At 41.9% G+C, this 21,083-nt stretch overlaps 1 protein-coding gene across 1 annotated transcript in view; it reads right to left on the bottom strand.

The window, feature by feature from the left end:
• GAREM1 (GRB2 associated regulator of MAPK1 subtype 1) overlaps positions 1-21,083 on the bottom strand; it is a 98,653-nt gene that overhangs the window by 6,217 nt on the left and 71,353 nt on the right. The window contains exons 3-5 of the mRNA XM_017832461.1: positions 17,565-17,695; positions 7,676-8,854; positions 2,433-2,599 (exon numbers count right to left, since the gene is read on the bottom strand). Coding sequence (XP_017687950.1) covers positions 2,433-2,599; positions 7,676-8,854; positions 17,565-17,695 — 1,477 coding nt within the window. The remainder of the gene's footprint in view (positions 1-2,432; positions 2,600-7,675; positions 8,855-17,564; positions 17,696-21,083) is intronic.

Here is a 21,083-nt window from a genome sequence, read left to right as displayed (position 1 = left end):
TACTCAAGAAAGAAACTCAGTAGTCATGCCATGACAGCTCAGTGAAAACTGCTTGAGAACTGTAGCAGCTTTCAAAAAACCAGCATAGTTTTGAATGAATTGACACAAAATTACTTCCCTGTGTGCTTACAGTGAGTCAAGAGAGGAAGGCAACCTGGACTTGCCCAGGTCAAACACAAAGTGCAGATGTGTAAAAGCAGCTCTAATCTATATCACTGGAAAACATCAGCCCCAACAGATGCAGTTTCCCTCTATCTAACCATCCCTCTGTCTCCACTCCATGCCTTTCAAGCTTTTTTCCTGTTATGTCACTAATACAAGTCTGCCAGGTAAAGCAGCTGCACATTTACAATAGCAGAGATGTAGTTTTTTTCTCCCCTCAACAAGGATACACCATCAACTGATCATTTCTGGCTGCTTAAAGACCAAATGGTGTAACATACACAGTGGAAATCATTTTTCACAAACCAAGCCATCAGGCTGCCCAATTCAGAGGAATCAGTCAGTGAGGTGGTGTCAACAACTAACTGTATAGACAAATTAAATCAACTGATGCTGTTTCTGTTCTCTAATTCAATATTAGAACTGGCAACATTTAATGACTTAAAAGATTAACAGAATTACCAAAAACTGACAAAATAACATTTTCAAAGTGTTTCCTTATTAGTACGTCACCAAAATTAATTCTCTGGGACTCACTGCCAAAGGATTTAAGAGAAACCCCAAATATAGCTGAAGCCAGATAGGAGGCATTTTTATAGACAGATAAGGACGAATCATGCTGTTCTTTATTTGTGTTTAAAATATTGGCTGCAACCCTTCACAATCCAGAAAATAAGATCATTGATATAAATGGCAAAGAGCTTCACCAGTAATCTGGTTACTCCACACATTGCTAACTTTCTAGTAGCTTCCTCTGCAGCACCAGGTCCATTTTATCAAAATGAAGACATCTGGTCTGGACCCAATCTGGAGATGGATTCCATGCAAATACTATGAAGTTCAAGGCAAATCACTGAATCACAGAATTGGTTAGGTTAGAAAGGACCTCTAAGATCACTGAGTCCAACCATTAACCCAATACTGCCAACTCCACCACTAAACCATGTCCCGAGGTGCCACATCTGCATGTCTTTTAAATACCTCCAGGGATGGTGACTCCAACACTTTCTTAGGCAGCCTATTCTAATGCTTGACAGACCTTTCTGTGAAGAAATTTTTCCTAATATGGAATATAAACCTCCTTTGGTGCAACTTGAGGCTGTTTTCTCTTGTCCTCCTGCTTGTTACGTGGGAGAAGAGACTGACTCCCACCTCGCTACAACCTCCTGTCTTCCTGAGAAACTTCACTTCCGTTTTCCTGGTTTCTTGGAAGGCAGATGTATTCTTAGCTACAAAGTGAGTAAGCAGCATTTGGTGGGCCCCAAACGCTGGGAGGTCTTATACTGAGCCTCCTGTGGACTAGACCTTGACAGAACTACCCAATAGGCTTTCATAAAAATAAGCAGGCAGCCCTGATCTAGAGTGATCATTGCCAGATACACAACACTAAGCTGCAAATGTGCAGTATGGCTTAGAAAGCTAATTCCAGCACAAGATATACCAACTGCATCCAGGCTGAAATGATTTCAGTGGTTTTTCAGATGATTTTGTCACTGAAGTGGTACCAAAAACAACAGCAACAAGACATCCAAGGCAAAAAGGAGGGGAGGCTTCAGAAGTTGCATACATTTTCTAAAGCCAAAGGATGAACACTGCATTGTTGGAAAAGCTATGCAGCCACATAATTCAGAATTTACTGTCAACTTTCAACTAGCCTGAGCAGATTTTCCAGTTTGTGGGTTAGGTTTGTGCTGAAGTGTGTTTGATCTGGAAGTCATCTGGGCCCCTTCTGGTACACCTCACTTTGCACTCAGTGGTGTCTGGTGTCTGCTGGCCTCTCTGTCCTACATCACACCCACCCTGTAGGTTCACATATAGTTGGCACAACACATTTCTGGATTAACACACTCTTTTTGTGTCCCTGCTTATCAGAGCTGGCTGCACTGCATGCATGTAGCGCTGAAATCACACCCAAAACACTAGTTTCGAGATGGTCTGATTTCAAGATTCAAGCCTTTCAAGAACCATACAGAACAATGCAGGATTTTCCATTTAGACAGCCTGTGTCACTTAAGAGTGATACTATCTATACCAATATGTGCAGGTATTTAATATAAATTGCTATGTCCTACCTAGCAAAACACAGTTTCTGCTGGAGCTTTGTTTCCCTTTGAATTTTTAAAAATAACTTGACAGGTTAGCCCATTTTACAAGTCAGCGAGTCTGACACGGTACCGTGCCTTAGCAATGAGTGCCTTCAAAAAGACTACTGCTAAATTTAACTTCCTCAAAAAGTGCTAGTACAGCGCTCTCACAGATCTAACACATACATGTTGTGCAGTCCTGAAGAGTAGTAGGACAGAGTAGGGCTGGGAGAGCGGGTCTGCTGTCGTGCAGGTTTGACTGTACGAGGAGGGATGGAAGGACTGGTGGAGGACGGCTTTGAACTCCGTGGTGGGACCGGGGGAGCATTCAGGAGTCTGCATTCCTCTTTTACCTGCACAAAAGAAGAACCTGTAAGTAAACAGCAAGACAATCTGGGTAACAGTCAGCAGTCAACAGGCAGCAGTCTCAATCAGACGAAACACATGTGGTTCTGCCTTGTTCTTTGAAAGGAAATAATTAAAAAAGGGAGAAGAGAAAAAAGAAAAAGTATCTATAATTGCAACAGTATGTACCCGTCAAAGAAGTCCAAAAGAACACTTTGCCACTAGCAGAGCTACTACCAATCTTTTTTAGGGTGCATTTCAGTAGTTCGATATCCACTCATTTAAAAAGTACCAACTACAAAACAATGTAAAAGAACATTCCAGTAATATAGCAAATCAGACAGACAGTTCCTGATATTATACATTTTGTAAGGAGCAATTCATTAGGCCAAAACTTCATTAGTATTATTTACTAAAATGTAATAAACCAAGCTTATGTAATGAAAAGACCTCAGCAGATTTCAATGTTTCCTGACTTCATCAGTGATAATCAGCTACCCAGCTCTAGGACAATTCCCAGCCTCCCCCCTTCAGGAATAGTACATGTATATTACATGTAGCAGCTGCTGGGATTCAAACTTGAAGCTTCAGTCCTTCTGTGGCTGTCAAAGCAGTCCAAGATAAGATTGTACAAAATGTAGAAGTGGAAAAGTGTGGGCAGAAGAGCCTGTTCAAATAATGCCCCCAACCAACACATTTGCTTTGTGCAGCCAGACAACCTTACAGCTTAAAACACACAAGTGTAGCACTGCTTACCTGACATTTAGTTTGGTCTGCCTACATAGGAGCAAAATGTCAAGATCCATCCCCACAGAAAAAATTATGGAATTAAGAACTTAATCTCATCAGGACATATTTCAGAGAGCAACTTTATTTAGTAAGGCTAGAGGTGAGCAGGGCTACTGGGAATTAGGCTACCAGGTAGGATTTTTGATGACTCACCTGCCCCTGGGCATGAAGAGACCTCTATATTCTCCTTGTCTGAAAAAGTCTTAGATGCATCAGAAAAGGGAAATTATTTCTGTGGTTGAAAGTTACAGTTTATTTTTACATTTTACAACGCTGCAGAACTAAAAGTTATCTTAGCAGTTCTGCAACACGTAATTAGCAATTAAAGTGATTTAATTTATTTAGCAACAAAATAAATGTGGAACCTTTTGCAATCAATTTCAGTGCTTTCAAAATGCGACAACCGTTTTAGTACTTTTGTGAAATGGAAAATTGGGGACTAGGACACTGTAGTACATTTTTTCCCTAATTCAAAACAACTCAAAATTACAGGAAATGCCCAACAGCATAAAACACTGAAATAAATCTTGTTCTAAGGGTTCTTATTTGCTCTTTCAAGGAAAAGAGAAAAAAAGAAGAATCAATTTTATTCATGTTTGTTATTGAATTCGAACATAAAACTCTTCAACCATTTTAGTGCTGTGCCCTAAGGATGCCTGAGGACTTTCTTTCCCCCCCAAGTCAAACTAGGCAAAGTTAATACTGCATGCTATTGAATATATATCCATGGGACTAGAGAGACCATTCACGGGAGCTCTTCGAGCACAGCAGATGGTCAAAGGGTTAAAGGCATTCTTTCCTGGGAAGACTGCTGGCATTCAAAGGTGCTGGCATAACAAACTATGCCAAACTCCCCTGCTGACCTAGATTGCAGATGAGAACAAGGCCATAAATAATACTGGTTTGCAGTCCCAGTTGGTCCCTGTCACAAGACCACAATTGCAGCTGCCTGTGAAAAACCCCAGGAAACCCAGCAGGGGAATAAAAAGGAGAGATTTTGCAGGTGAAACTGATAAGAGCAAGGGAAAGTTTAGGAGAAGAGTTATCCTCTATAAGTCCAAGAGAACAGCAATGAAATAAATGTGGGAGATGAGTGGAACAGCCACGGTGCAACATGACCATCACCTCAATGGCTGCTGCTCTTAGTAGGAAATACTCCTTGTCCCGGAAGCACTGGATGCCATACAGCTGTCAGATACAGATAAAACACATTTGCACTGCACAACCTGAGACTTCTACTCAACACTGAGTCTGAGCTTTCCCATGCTTCAACCCTTCTTCCTGTGACCTGGGAATGGTGATCCCTTTCTGATGGCATGAGGTTCTATGTTGATTTTAAGATCTCTGCTCCTTTTGCTTGCTGTCAGCCCAAGCCCTGCCTGCACTCCCTGGGCCCTGGGGTGTCACTCCTGAATCTGGGCATCACAGGTACTTGTCTCAGTGACCACTTCAGAGGCTGGCAGGACAAAACCCATCCTGTCACTGGCATGACCGCAGGCGCAACACAGAGCAGTCCAGTGCTCCTTGCCCACAGGAACCTGAACTTCCGGCACACTCCACTGGGGACGTGCTTTATGTCAAGCAGGAAAACAGCCTCTGATTTTATGCAAATTAGTGTTTGGGGACTGAAGCAATTACTATTTTACAGGCCTTAATTCAGAGGTCATTTCCCCCTCTCCTACCTTCTGCTTTCACTTTACTTGGATTTTCTGGAAGGTATGTAGAAAATACACATGAAATATCAGAATGCTTCATCCTGCTTGAGAGAAGAAAATCACAACAGCTTCTGAAATACCCAGATGTCCTTTTCTCTCCTGCAAACAGCTCCTGGACACACATTTTAAATTTAGTGCATGCAAAAACACAATTGCCAGCCAACCTTTACACAGAAACACTATGGAATATCATTCTAGAGGCAGTGATGACTAAACCACATGTTCATCAGCAGCTCCTAAGATCTACTTACTCTATAAATACCTACATGGAAACCATGCAAACATCTCCTTGGCCCTAGCCCACGGGTGAATTCAGTAGGTCACTGATAGTCATTCTAAAGGTGTTCCGGGAAGCCATAAAAGCGAGCCTAAATTATTATGATCTATGGAAATGTAGGGGTTTAATTTTGTTTTATTTTTAATGGGGTTACACCCCCTGCCCACCTCTAAATGCAACTTAATATCTTTAGCAGAAATTATTTCTCCACTATGGCTAGAAAGCAATAGTAAAATTGCTGACAGCATTCACACGTTACCTCAGTAATGTAAGATCCACATGGCAAAATTGCACACTTTCCAAAATAACTTTAAAAGGCAACATACACATCTATCCCAAATGTCACCCTGCTGCCTCCAAAAGGGAGTCACTATGCCATGAGGATTCCCCAGATATGAGGGTCCACATGAATGCTGTGCAGGTGCTTCACAGCTCTCCCAGCACCCCACTGCCCACGCCTCAGGCATGACACAAGACACTCATTCCTCAGGGTGATCCAGGCAGTCACCCCCATGTCAGAAGGGCTGCCTTCCTCCCCCACCACCCACTCCCCAGTGCTGGCTCCAGCACTCCTTTGACCCTGTGCTGAAGCAGTTCAGCTCACATAAATTAGCAGGAAACTAATAATTTTCCAGATCCAGACCTGGCTGCCTGCCCAAACACAGGAGTGCCAGAGCCACCACAAAAGAGAAGGCAGGACCATGTGGCTGGGAAAAGAGGAGGAGGAGGGTGGGACCAGCCCCACACCAGTTAACATCAGTGTAGGCTGCCAGGGAGTCTCATCCCAATATGGTGCTGCTGGGAACTTGTCCAAGAGTCTGGACAAAGTGTCAGTGCATACCTGACCTCAGAAGCAAGGAAGTGCTCTTGGGTTCCCTGCACTTAGACACTGCACGTAAACACTTTTTGCTAAGAAGACACAATGTCTTGACTTTCCTGGCTGCTGAAGCGGCTGCATCTGCTTTTCAGGGAAGTTTTGGTGCCACACTGCAAGGGTTGCAGTTGGGTATTTCATGCCTTCATGGTGACCTCCCCCCCTCTCCTTGCTGCACCTCTCCAGCAGATGCAGAGCCTGGCCAAGAGGAATCCTGATGGCAATTTGCTGCAGGCTAACCCAGCATGAACAAATACAACTTAGTTTTCAACCAGATTGTCATCTGACTCACGATGGAAAGGCCAGAAAGGTATGGGATCACCACGGTTTGCTGCAGTTTGGTCTCAAATTAGTCTTAGTTTACTGTACAGCCATGGTCTTTAAATTACCATAGGGCTTGCAAGTAGAATTATAATTTTTTTAATTCCAGAAAAAACCCTGCATAACAAATTTGTGAAATAATGATATCTGGCAGGATTCATGTTATATAAGTATATATCATTTACATTTTGCTAAAGACTCTTAGATACCCTTTCCCGGGGGAGTATTTTTTTTCCTTGCTTTTTTAAAAAAAACCCCTAATTTTTAGGACTAAGTCAAGATACCACGTGATGGGTGGATTCTGCAGCCAGTCCACATAAGCTCCTGTTAAAACATATTCGTACTTCCACCTCTTAAGACTCCATGACATTTCAGGTTTGGAGAAGTGATTTCTCCCATGAGTTTTCATTAGAAACTCTAAGCCAGGAAACATGCTCTGTTTAAGACTGAGTCCTCTAGAAGGCTCGTTTATCAATTCTGCAGAGTTCCTATTTAAACACATTTTCTTTCAATAAGCAGTATAGAGCAAATTGTTCAGGTCTGGTTTGATAAAGTTCCCTTGAGAAGAATGACGCTTAACAGTCTTCAAAATCTGACATAGACTCAGAGAAGACAAGCTCTCATTAACAAACACTTCAAATCCATAAAAATTCTAGCTGTCCTCATTATCAGGGCCTGTTAATTGAAGATGCACGCACTAAGGTCATCTGAGGCAGTTCTGAGTGGAGCCATGACCACACACTTTGGCCACAGAAAACATGAGAAAACATGGAGACCACATGGAGAGATGATGTGGAAAGCAAGAGAAGGAAGTGACTCAGCAATTCTTAGACCTTGTTTGTGTGAGGAAAAAAACTCAATAAATATCACCTGAAAGTATCAGGCTAAGCTACTAGATCAGTAATATTAAATATACTCTGGTAATTTTTAAGACATAACTTACACATGTAGGAAGCTCACTGAAGTTGCACACGTTGCAAGGTCTCACTATATCCTTGCCCCGTATGTGCCCTTCCCCCCTTTACCAAGTCTTCCCTAAAAATATCTCCAAGCAAACTCTTCACCATCTAAAAAAAGAAACAAACTAACATAAATAATCCTGACTTACTGCTTCTGATTTGGGAGGCACTGGAGGTGGAGGTAGGGAAACATCTGAAGACTTTGTGGTTGCTCCGACAGTTGCAGGCACAGGAAGAGATGCAGTACCACACTTTGATCGGAAAGACCCTCTGTAGTTGTCACATTTGTTCTTCTCACTTAGTGAGCAAGAGAGAGGCTGGTCACAACCCTTTCCAGACCCTTGGTCCAACCAGAGCTCTTCGTAAGGAAGTTCTGGTTTTGTAGGCAGAAACATTGATTCTTCGCTAACTTCAGGGAAAAGGTAATCGCTGCCACTGTCACCAGACTCCTGGTACTGAAGAGCATCATGAGAGAACAGGGCCCACTCATTACACAAGTCCCTGCAGCCATGGAGATTCACCTCACTATTCCCATGCAAGTTGTTTCCATAGACACACACTGAAAGCCGGTGGAAGGACTGTGTGAGCTCATCCCGCGCGTAGCTGAGAGAGTTTGGCACGTGGCTGTGCCCTGTGCATCGGCTCTTCTTCGGGCTCTTGCAGTCTTCGTTCCAGTCAGTTTTCACATCTCGCACGGCACGGGAATACTCATCTATGTCAAACTGTTCCTGGCATATATTAAACCAGTGCTGGATGAGGGACTCGTGCCACAGCTCCCCCTTCACCAAACTGTCAGGTAGAATAAACTTCGGAAGTGTCAAGTGCAAAGGAAAATGCATGGGAATAATTTTGTTTCCACGAAGCACACAACAAACCACTACAGTCTTGGTTTGAATGTTGACAAACTTGTACCTGTGCCCTTCGCGGATAAAATGCAGGTCGTAAGGGTTCCTTGGTGTAGGACTAGGCACAGTCACATTAACGGGCAGCCGGGTCTTTTCCACTATATTGCGAATTGTGTGCTCACCTTCTTGCATCTGCACCTCCAGTGGGCTGCGGGTGCTAAACTTGCCCTTACACTGGAAAGGGAGACTGATGCTCTCATTGGTCCTGTGGTTCATGCAGATGAGGCAGGGCATTTTGCCTCTGCCTAGCTTACTAATTGAATTAAGTTTTCCGATTTTTTTGAAGATGGTGTTAAGTCGTGACTTCTCCTTAGAAGACTTTGCATAAAGGATTTCTGCTTGCCCCATTAAAGTAAGCTCATCCCCAGTACTAAGGGTAATGTTGTAAACTTCAGTGTCTTCATTGCATTCACCTGAAGCCACCTGCAAAATAATAACAAAAAATTTGGTTTTCCCCCACTGAAGACAATACTTCAAATCATATCAAATCTATTGAGACTGAACTTACAAGACTATGCACTGGGGAGAAATGAAAGTAACTCTGTTTGAACAGCTGACTGGTCAAGTGCAAGGTGTTTAACCCGAAGCTCAGTTAGATAACCTTTTTTTATTGTTCTGCACGTTCCTGCATCTTACTTGAGAGGAAATAGCCACTTGAAACTGCCAAAGAAGGCATGAGAATAAACACAACCACTTTTTAAAGAAAGGACAAATCCACATATCCCAGCAATTCAAATTGCCACTTGTGTCATACAGCTATGACAGACCATGTCTGGATTCCCTTGGGTATCTTTTCCCTGCACCCTTGTTTTTGTTGTTTGTTAGAACTTATTTGCCAGGCTCTTGAAGGAAACAAACTTCTTTTACCATCTTCAGCTCCCTAAGGAGAAGAAAAGGTGATCTCATCATTACAGATGAAGCATATCCTTTTGTTATAATCTTTTCCAGGCTAGAGGGAATGACAGATGACATCTATTCCCTGAAGGAGAAGTCAAGAATATTGGTCTATCCCATATGCCTAACTCCCCCTTTGCTTTGCTCTCCTAGTCATAGACTTCCTTCCTCATTTTTGATCATAATTGCAATTTAAGAGATTAAACAACATATGCACAGCCATGTGTGAGCTGGTCTAGTATGGAAATTGCACCAGGGGAAAAAAAAAAAGACAAAACAGATGTCCAAGGCTCATTTGTTCCTGAAGTTATTTCCTTAAGACTGAAATAACTCTTTATAGACAAGATTGCTCTGCTTCATATTTGACTGGTTTAACATGAAAAGCCCTTTACAAGGACCTAACAGAACCCACCCAATTCTTCTGTAGCAGCAGCAGCAACCTACTCATAAAGGAAGGTGCATCAGATAAAACCTACTTGACTGTTATAGACCATTATATTTGAGAATACTGAACATACTAAAAAAATTTCAAATGAAAACATATCCTAAAATTGTATATCCTTTCCTCACCTCTGCAGCTCCTAAAGACTGCACGGATCTGTGTGAAGTTCAAAGTTCAGGCCTCAAACTCTGGTATCATCACTCAATAGCCATTGCATGAAATAAAAGCTGTAATTCCAGTACGTTAATAAGTGACAAGCAACGTGAATAATGTTTCCTCTTGTGAGAGTATTTGTAGAACTGTGATTATCTTCCACAAGCCTCTCAGAACAATTGCAGGCAGCTCAGGAGAGGTGTGCTGCCTTAGCACTTCAGGCTTGGGATTTCCGGAACGGAAGTCATTCAAGCCCTGAATTATCTAAACAAATAGTAATTGGTCTAATCCAGGAAACTACTAGGATTTATAGTACGTAATACTCATTCACAGTTTGCACCACTGGCCTGACAGCATTTTGAAACACCACAACACGAAAGAAAAGCACTTGAGTTTTTTTTTTGCTGATAACGCCAGTGTGATGCTCATTGCTTGTTTCTCCTCAAAGCCCTCCACAGAAGGCTGTATTTGAGCTGCAGCTGTGTAGCCCTGCCTTTGGCAGGGCTGATAAGGGCTGAGGACGCACAGGGCTCTGTGCATGCACTGTGAGATCCCCTGTTCTCTTTCTGAGAGGGCACGTTCTCTAAGGATATTGGTTTGTAGCATCGACAAGTTCACACAAACGTCTGCTTTGACAATGCCAGCTACACTGTCAGATGTTTTCACTCAATATGGTACGATTACAACTTTTTCTCACTTCTTGTGGGACACCATCTGGAGCGAGGAAGGTGTCACAACCTACAACCATGGGAGTTCCTGCTTGGTCAACTTGCGATTCCCTGGGGATTCACAAACAAACAAGCCACTGCAGAAGGAAATGGTGGGTCAGATGTGAAACCACAGAGGTAACTGAATGGCCAAGCTTCACAATGAAGGTATCGCAAAGCAGCTACTTATTACTGGCATCCATTTCAACCAGCCAAATAGCAAATGGACTTTTAGACTCAACAGGCATGTTTAAAGATAAAATTATTCTGAATTAAAGAAGTCTGTTTTTCAGACTTCTTTATTTTTAAAAATTTCTTTATTTTTAAAAAATACAGTCACAGGATAAAAATGGTTGAATAAGGCTGAATTTTACTGTGCTGGAACAAAATAAAGATGATGCCATGGTTCTAGTTTGACATTCTGAGAAAAATACTGTTCTGCACTCTTCCTTCTAAACAAAAATATAAGGTGTCAGTTGCTATCCAAAATTGTAATAAAAACCCGAAAAAGTGAAATGAAAAGTCTAAGACCACACAACTTTATCCACTAAACTCTGGTTGTGGTGATGTTAGAAACGCTGATACATCTCAGCAGGCTAAGTATACTTTAAAATTTAGGTTCTGAAAGTCAATAAAATTAACACCTCTCCTTTTGTGTTAGGTTAATTCATTCATTACCACATACTAATAAACATTATAAAGCATACATGGTAGGTAAATACATGTTCCAGAATATTAGCAACAGAGATATACCATACATATAATATATATATCTCTTAATGCACACAGCAATGCACAGATATCTCTAAGCTTTTGTTTCTCAGATTACATAGCTAAATGATCTTTGACAAGCTTTGTCCTTGTAGCAATGACATATGAAAATCAAATTTGCTCTGTCTTGTTCACTCAAACATTTCACTTTATCAACAGCCATAAAACTTACAAAAACATCAACAAAGAGCCATGGACTTTAGCTGGGCTTTACACTGCCTTTGGTGAACTTTACAGGGCCTCCATAAGCCCAGGGACGAGTCAGGCATAGCAGTTCCTCAGAACCGATGGGACAACAGGAAATGGCCTCAAGTTGTACCAGACAAGGTTTAGATTGGATACCAGGAAAAATTTCTTTACTGAAAGGGTTGTCATTCATTGGAACAGGTTGTCCAGGGAAGTGGTTGAGTCACTATTCCTGAAAGAATTTATAAGATGTGTAAACGTGGAGCTTAGGGATATAGTTTACTGGTGGAACTTCGCAGGGCTGGGTTAATGGTCACTCTTGATAATCTCAAAGGTCTTTTCTGACCTAAATGATTCTATGGTTCTATGCCAAATAGTATACTTAAAGGCAACATGAAAGTGCATATCATAAATTATTCCTAGAAGGCAGAACAGGTAACACCACAGCAAACCCATCTCTTTCTCTTTCTACCCTCTAAGCTTCCAGCACTGACCCAGCAGGGTTTGCATCTACAAGCACCCCCTATGCTTCTCCACAGCCTCGCTGAGAGCATTCCCTGGAAACCCTCTGCTTCCTGCTATGCAATTGCTGGCAGGGTGTAGCAGAGCCCCATGCTATTTTATACACTTGGACCTGCTAGAGGCAATTCCCAGCCCCTGCATGTGACACAGTATATCACTGGTATATGACAGAGAAGACAGAAGTGCAGAGTGGCAGAGTTAAGGTGGTCTAGATCACAGACTGATGCAGAAATAATCACATATTTTTGTGGCAAACTGTTAAAATCTCATTATAATTCTAGGAAACAGGTAACACTACAGAAGGCAGAAAGCACCTGGGAAGCCTTAATTCCGCTGCATCACATACCCAGGAGGGCTTTATGCATATGAAACAATAACGTTTCATTCATTGCAAGAATGACTCCTGAAGTTTTACTTCACCCGCCCCCCTCTTTGCCCTTCCCTCCCAGTTTTCACTGCCTAGTAATAGTCGAGAATAATCAGTCCTCCCAGCTTTGTGAAAGAGGCAGTGCTTGCCACACTATCCTCCAAAGCCATCTAGAAATCCCTAGTAGATATTCAAACTGGACAATTCCTAATGCACAGGACCCCCCAGAATCAGAACTTAGTCCCTGCTGTACTTGCCCTCCCCCTCCCTACCACCAGATGTTGATCCATATTAACCATTCACTTTTGATGCTAGGATGCTGACCAGAAAGGTTACAGGCTTACAGACATCTTATCAAACACACTGCAAAACAGCAGTGGGTTAAGTCACTATAATGTTTTAAATTTTTAGACTCATGCAATTTTAGAAGCCAACTATATGTCCTGCAGAAGACAGGCATTAGGAAAGTGAGAATGATTATTTAGGAAGTATACTGTTTCTTTTGCTTAAGGAAAGGTTAACTCAGAATAATAGACTTGATAACACCTGAGTCAATATCCTGTCTTGGACTCCAATTGTTCTAATTTGTTAAAGTTTGAAGTAGAAGTCTTTAATCACTTGGACACATATGAACACCTTGTAAAAATTTTTTGTGACTTTATATTGCTTGTTATACCTGCTAGGTTTTATTAGAGTAATGTGAGCATTGCATTCACATTAAAAACACAAATAGGATTTTTTTTGGTAGAGCTCTTTGTAACTGTGAGGTCTCTGATTCATAGCTACAGCATAAGGTTTTTACTATTATAGCCAACTAACCAATCATAGCACTACATGTATATTTAATACATAATATATACTAAGTATATTTTTTTTTTTTAGAAGTCACAAAATGGAAAAAGATTTTTAAAATGTAAAACAGAGTCTTCAGAAGAGCTGTTAGCAGAAAGAATGAGCGAACTTTTTCAAGGGAGTTGACTAAATTCAGTGAGACAGTATCCCATTTTTCTTTTTTAAATGTCTGTCACCCAAGATAGAATCAGCAAGTACAACTCTTCATGTTAGCATACATGTATTTCCCTCTGGGCTAAGAGGGATTTTTGACCTGATTGCTACGCTGGAAGATGGCTTCAGTGGTCTTTAAAGATGTCTCAAATAAATCAAACCGTTCTAAAAATGACCCAAAATGTGGCAGGTAATAGTGCAGAGCTCTAGCATGAAGCATCTTTTCATATGGGATGTAAGGAAAGCCACCTCAGAGAGCCACTGTGAGGCAATGGTGCTCACCACCCAGGCTCCTTTCAGAGCAGAAACCCTCTCACAGGTACATCAACATAGGCACACAGCAGCAGGTCTGCTTTCTCTGCTTCTCTCTCAGTCAAGCCGTGCACAGATCCCGGAGGAAAGAGGCAGCCACAGCAGTGCACTGCCAATGAAAGACACCAAGGCTTTGAGCCTGTGTGTACTGGGGACAGAGGGGAAAGAGAAGGAAAAAAAACCCCTTTTGGAGCCAAGACTTGCAGTCTCACAAGGCTGGCATCAAGCCACAAGGCAAAGAGGGGACTGAAAGCACTAACTCTTGAGGGGAGGCATTAAGAATCATCAGAAAATTTGGAGCCAAAACCTACACACCAACAAATTTCAAAGTCACAATTGCAGCACTTAAAAATGCTACTGTAGGTTACAACCTTCTATATATGTGCTTTATGGAAACTCAGAGTGAGCTTATGAGAGGTATTAGAATTACAATGAGGAGATCAATTTTACCTTACTGTACTGCATTGTCAAAAAAAAAAAAAAAGAAAAAAGAGAGCAAAGTTTTCACTACAAATTTATTTCTGGCAAAATTCACACTGTATGGGCCAGCACAGTTAAGTCACTATGAAAAGAGAATTGTATTAAAAAAATAAACAATTCCAGTATCAAAAGTTCACACCAGTCATACAACGTCTTTGACAGGTAAGAAAAGAATCAATTTAGGGCTAATTCACTAGCCCATCTCTCCATTCTGGAAGGTGCCTGCAAACAGCTTCACAGACTCTTCAGGGAGAGCAAGTGATGTCTTCAAGACAAAATGTTTTCCTGCAACACTAAGTGGGCTGGTTTTTAGAGTATAGGAATCCATGGCTTGTCCAGTGTTCAATCTATCAAACAATATTGTTACTTTTTAAGAGAGCTTTATGTGAATTGCGCTCAGTATGACATGGGGGTTTTGTTCCTGGGTTTGTTTTTAAGTGTTAATGCAAATAGCTTCTTGGGTGTTTGTACAGACTGCCACCTGTACGGGACCAGAGCAGTGGACAGCAGAAATCTATTGCTGTTGCTTCAGCAAAAGCTAGAGCCCTGCAGTAATTCAACTTTCTTAATATTTTTGCTCCTAGTAGTAGAGCTAATGCTATTACATAAACAAAACTCTTTACAATTATGCACTGAATATGAATGTAAGAAAGGTTCTCACCTATTTGGTCAGTGAAGAAAGGACACAATCCCTCCAATTTTCCATCAGGAGCAGATTACCTATTGACTGAGTGAAACTCATTTATCCCCAGAACACTCTAAATTGCTGTGCCTGTAGGTGCTGCTGGCCACTGGGTACCTGAGGCAACCAATGGGTTTCCAAGTGCAGTACTGATGTGTACAGATGCCCAAAGGAGTTACTGTAAGAGGATTTAGCCATTACAAGAGTTTTATTTAATCTAAAATTTTTGTTTGCTGTTCTGTGAAAAGTGACTCCACCTTCCCCTCCCAGCTGTGCTTGATGGCATGTGTCACAGCCGTCCTTCAAATACTCAGCAGGTCCCCAAGCCCCTGTCTCAGCACACTGCCCAGTAAGCCTGCCCAGCTGCAAAGCCACGAGGAAGGAAGGGAGACCCAGCTCCCCTGCCTCTCCAGGATAGGGTGGTTGATTTTTCTCTTTAAAAATGAATACACAAAGCAAAAATAAAGTAACTCCCCTGGAGAAAATCTCACAGGCCATCATCACAGAGAGAAGGCAGTTTGCTGAGTGGCAGCACTGTTGTAAAGTCCTGCCAGAGCAGCAAAGGATTTACTTACTTGGAGCAAGGTTTGCACACAAGGTTTGCACCAAGTGGATCCATAACCGCAGTGTACAGGCACATGCAAGACCAACAAGCAGAGAAAAGCATTCAGTGACTGTCTGGTGGCACCACGTAAATCTACAGGCTCTTTCTTCAAAAATTATCCGTGAAAGACTCGAGTGCTTGGAACAAGAAAGAATTCCCAGACTTCAGAGTTTCTTCTCAAGTGCTTTGCTTCATCAGATATTTTAGGCATTTTTTTTTTTATTTTTTATCGGATTAGCTACTCTCTTCTGAATTTAAATGGGTGCACGGCATTGGACAGAAATCAACCGTACTTAGTATTCCTCCCTTTGCTCTAATCAGCTTGACAGAATCTCTCCTATATTAAAATTTTAGTGTACATAATTCTCTTGCATGTAAAGGGTTATTAAACACTTTAATAAATCCTGCTAAGTTCATTTATTTTTTGGAAGATGATAACCTTGGAATAGACTTCTATGAAACTGGAAAAACTGCCAAGAGGAATACTGCCAAGATAACTGTGTAACTAGGTTAAACCTGGATTATTACTACTGTTATTTACATTAAGGAGTATCACTTTAAAACCTTTTAAAAATGGATTTGGTATCTAACAGTAAGCTATGCTTATTTCTCAGTTTGCTAAATATGACAAAGAGTTTTAAAAACACTCATATTAAACTCAAGATATGGCATTTTACATTTAAACAAGCCTGTAGACAAATACTTTTCTCCCTAGAAAATTAAAGCTGCACATTTTACTGTGCCACTCCCTTGATTTGCTCATTGATCAAACAAGAAATAACAGCACAGGAGCGGAGAAGGCTAGCAGTCCCAAGGTCACAATGATTTTTCTGGGCAGAAATGAAATTTTCTTGTTACCTTGATTGCCCAACTATGTCCTGAAGATACAAAAGTGTTCTGACTTTCTCATGTAGCCTTCATTCACGAAAGCCTCTTTTACATGTTCAGGTTAATGGACAGCACAAATGAAAACAACCTGCTGTCTTGAAAGATGTGAGTCTGTGTCACTAAATAAATTAAACAATGAGCTCTTACAGCAGTCTTCAACACCTATCAAAATTGTGAACTAGGTGGTGTCCCCCATCTGTAACAGTGCGAGAAAGAGAAAAAGCCATTAAAAGGTTTTTATTACAAACCCCATCTTGCTACACATGGGAGCAGGAAACTGTGTACTGGTTTTGCACCAGCAGTGTCAGCCAGTGTGCCCTGTAGGGTACACGATGTGGATCTACACCAGTGCACCCCAGCTCTAGGATGCTCTTCTACCAGTCTTAGGAGATGTATCAACTCAAGCAAACCAGACGAGCCTGAAGATCACCCTGTTCTGATGGCAGAGCTGACCTACCCTGTGTAGTGTCACACATATAGGCAGGACAAGGAAGAACAAGTTCTGTCTTCGTTGTTTCATGCCACTGCAGTGTGTTTGGTGATAGCAAGCCATCTCGTGGGATCAGTGACCTTTTGATGAGCCCAAGAGGCGTGCACATGCAAATGAACACACATGCACACAGAGAACAAGTGTGTCTTTTTTTTATTGTTTTTTTTTTTTTTTATATTCACAATGTCATTTAGCTGAAGTAATTTTGAGACAAGCAACCCCATCATTTCACCCTGTGTGCTCTCTGAGAATGAGGCTTTCTGGACAGGGATTTGAGCAGCTGCTGCTTAGCAGAGAATGAAATTCAGACTGCTGGAGGGGGAGGTGAAAGGGGGCAACAAACAACATTTGTTTAAAATCTGGCAGGAGCATCCTAATTAAATGAATTATTGAATGGATCATCAGGACTGCTCCCCAAAGTGCCATGGGGCAGGAGAGCCCTTAGAGGACATGTTGGTTTAAGACTGCATAAATGATCCCAAAGAGCACCATCACCGAATGTGGAACACTGAAGGCTCGTTTGTCTCAAAAATCACACTTCCCACACAGCACCGTTGCTCACTTGCCATGTATATAAAAGTTGTAACAGTTAATCATTTAGACAGGGATAAATATTTATTCAGGGACTACCTTAACGTTGAATGTTATTTCCTCCATGACGTAAACTCGTTCAGGAAATGCTTTAGCCACCTCCTCCACACTGTTAAAATACTGCACTGGCTCCTTAATATCTCGGTCTTGTTCCAGCAGCTTAAACTGCCCTGAAAACAGATGATAAACAGAAGAATTGTAAGATATTTATATTGGACAACTGTCACTGTGGCAACTGCTGGCTCAACTTCATCAGTGTTTCTCTCAGTCAGTTTTTCCGGTTATTAGCAACCAAACAAGAAGACGAAAGATTGCAGAGATTCTCCTGAACCTGCCATGAAAGACACCCAATTTCACCAGGTTGAATGAAAAGAACGTGTGGCAGTCAAAGTTAAATTTAAAAAGATCATTTTATCACATGCTCTCTAGAAATAGTAAATAACTATGGCGGCATTAGTGTTTGTGTACATAATTCAGTGTCATAGCATCTGCACAGATAGCACTTTTTGGCCCTTAATATTAAAAGTTTTACAGAAAGAAAACACACCTAATAGTACAAACCTCCAAAACAACAAACATAAGGGCTTAGGGGTTGTTTTTAGCATCATCAAACAGCTATTAAAATGCTAAGCTAAAACCCTTTTCCCCCAGGCTTCCCTAAGAGTGGAATATCATCTAACTTTCCTTAATCATAAACTAAGCCCTTTGAGACCTTTAGCTAACATAAGATATTAAGCCATACACATTTAAAACCCTTTTGAAGATGGTTGCCTTCAGAAGAGCATAAGAAAGAAGTGTTTCTTACTGACTTTACCTCCCCCCAGCACGACAACCTTGGCTATTTTCTAAGTCTTGTAAAAGGCAAGAAGTAACGTGGAGGGAGCCACCTCGGGGAGACCTGCCAGGGACAGCCAGGCACATCAATCACCTCTGTGCACTATGAACTAAAAGTTTAAAAGCTTTATTTTATAAATACAGAGATAACAAAAGCTTAGACAGACATGTTTACTGTTTGTGTGACTTAAAATCAGTGGAGTGATCTTTCCAAATTTAGAAACGTTAACTACTACTAAGTTAAAGGCTGGTCTCAGCAAGACGATGTAGGAAACAACTGCAGAAAATGAGAAAAAGACAGAGTAAAATCTATGATTTTACCATGGCTCCTGTAAATCACATTTTAAAATTAGCAATGCATGCAGCCACTGGATTATTGTTCCCAAACAGTGCTCAGCTTCATTAAAATACAGCCAATACATGAGGATGTCAGCCACCTACAGAAATATTTTCTCACTCCTTCAGCATTCTTGTGCACAACACCCTGCTGCCCCTTTACATCCCATCAGGCTTGAGACTTCGGCAACATGTTCAGAGAATTCACCCACACTGAACTATTTCAGGCCACCTAACAGCAGAGGAGGAAACAAATGCAAACTCAGTGAGCCCTGATGCCCCATGAGAAAGATGAGTTCCGCCACCCTGCCAGGTGTGTGCACACATGTGCACCCACCCACACACACCAGGAGAGGTGCAAGAGCAAGAGGCTCAGCTCCTGTGCCCAACCCCAGCACTCTGCTGCCAGAGGCACACCCTTCTAATCAGTATGCTCGAGCACTGTGGTTGCAAGTCTAAATATCAACTTGTAAGGCAGAAGACTTCCTTTTATGCCCTTCCATATGTTTTGTCTTTCTAAAGTGACCACAGTAACTTGGAAGTATTATTAGCAGGGTAATTACAGATACCAGTACTTCTCACTGCAAGACTGTATTTTGTAAATGTTTTAATAACCTTCACCACACATGATTGTTGATTTGAAGTTCAACCAAGACAATTACAGAATCAACTATGTTGGAAAAGACCTCTGAGATCATTGAGTCCAACCTTTGACCTAACACCACCTTGTCAACTGGACTATGGCACTAAGTGCCACATCCAGTCTTGTCTTAAACACCTCTAGGGACGGTGACTCCACCACCTCCCTGGGCAGCCCATTCCAATGCCCAGTCACTCACAATTCACATACAATTCATGTCCTTTGAAGACCAACACCGGAGTAGAAGCAGCAGGACCTTTGGTCTGACCCACTGAAGCCCTTCCTATAGTGTAATACAGCAATGCAGCTGACTACAGGAATGGCTCCTCCAGGCCAGACCAAAGGTCTGCCTTGTGCAACATTCTGCCTTAGACAGGAGTGAACGACAGCTGTGTAAGGAGGATGGATTTTAAGCACAATTAGCAATACCACCCAGAGTCTCCTCCACAGCTCTAGGAGGAACTCATGGCTCAAGGATGCCTAAAGCAGGGAAGGGGTGTCTTTGGGCTTAGCAGCTCCAGAGGTTTTCTTCCTTGTAAATTTGTTTAATTGCCAGTTTAATTACTGAAGGTAACTTTCATTGTAGACGTATCCTCTCACCTCGACAAATTTTGGTAAACTCTTCCTCCAGAATTTACAGTACCTCTGGGATTAAGAGTACAAATTTTAGGAGTGATAAAGCTACACCTGGCAGACACTATAGGTAGCAATAGGAAACCTGACAGTGGACAAGCATTTGGTAAAATGCTTCACATACTCAAAAGAAACATGTCAGCATACTAAAGCTGAATTTCTCAGCCTGCCAGCTCTGAGCCTCTTCGGTGCAAAGCAATGGAGGGGCCAGGCAGCCAACACCTCTGGGCTAGGGGAATCTGAACAATTAGCAGGGATGTGCTCAGATAACTGATGCTGTAAAGTGTGTTGTGATGGATGTCAAGGCATAGACATGGAGAGCTGAAGAGAGAACTGTGTTTTTAAATCCCCAGTCTGCCATACAGACCATGCAAGTCCTCGTTTCAAGATTTCCCTGTCAGCCACAGCCTAACCAAGAGGAAGATGCATTCCCCAGCTGTACAGGTCCTTTCCTGTGCAGGCACCCTGCTTTCCTGCAAAGGAAACTCAGGAATGGGTGGGGGGGCTGGGTAAAGTCAGACCTCCTCCTGCGTGGAGTCAGGACGTGCCAGGACATCATGTAGCAGCAGGGACTATGAGTTGCATCAGGGAGCATTTGACAGCTCAGAAAAACCACTACTCTAGAGTGCAGAGCCAGTAACTCTATTTCACAGATAGTCATTAAGAGCAAGATGTTCTTAAATTTAACAGAAGTTGTCACAGAGTGTTCGTTCACCATGGGCTGACCTGAGGCTGTTGCTCTCTCCTGCCTACTTCTCAATTGCTATCCTCTTTGACCACCAACACAGTCACTGAGATGCAACCCTAACTGATTGCCCAGTTTGGGATCCAGTGGTCTGATTTGCAGGATCCCTAGCTGTGGTTACTATTTGAAGCAAGCTGTGATTACAATTTATAACGCCATGCCATATTTTAAGTTCCTCAAAGAAAAAAAGCCCAAACCACAGCAATTTAAATCACCTCAGCAGACCTAAACCCACTGAGATTTCTTCTGATTTAACACTCTCCCCCTATGCACAGAAAGGAGTTGAATATGACACTGCATGGAAGTTACGTATTTTTTTGAAACTGTGATATACTGTAGTGATAATAGTTCAGAAAGAAATTGAGAATTC

Source organism: Lepidothrix coronata, unplaced genomic scaffold (assembly GCF_001604755.1).
Source record: "Lepidothrix coronata isolate B3197 unplaced genomic scaffold, Lepidothrix_coronata-1.0 Scaffold6, whole genome shotgun sequence".
Classification (NCBI taxonomy): domain Eukaryota; kingdom Metazoa; phylum Chordata; class Aves; order Passeriformes; family Pipridae; genus Lepidothrix; species Lepidothrix coronata.
The sequence above is the reverse complement of the archived record's forward strand: the minus strand, read 5'-3'. Positions and strand labels throughout refer to the sequence as shown.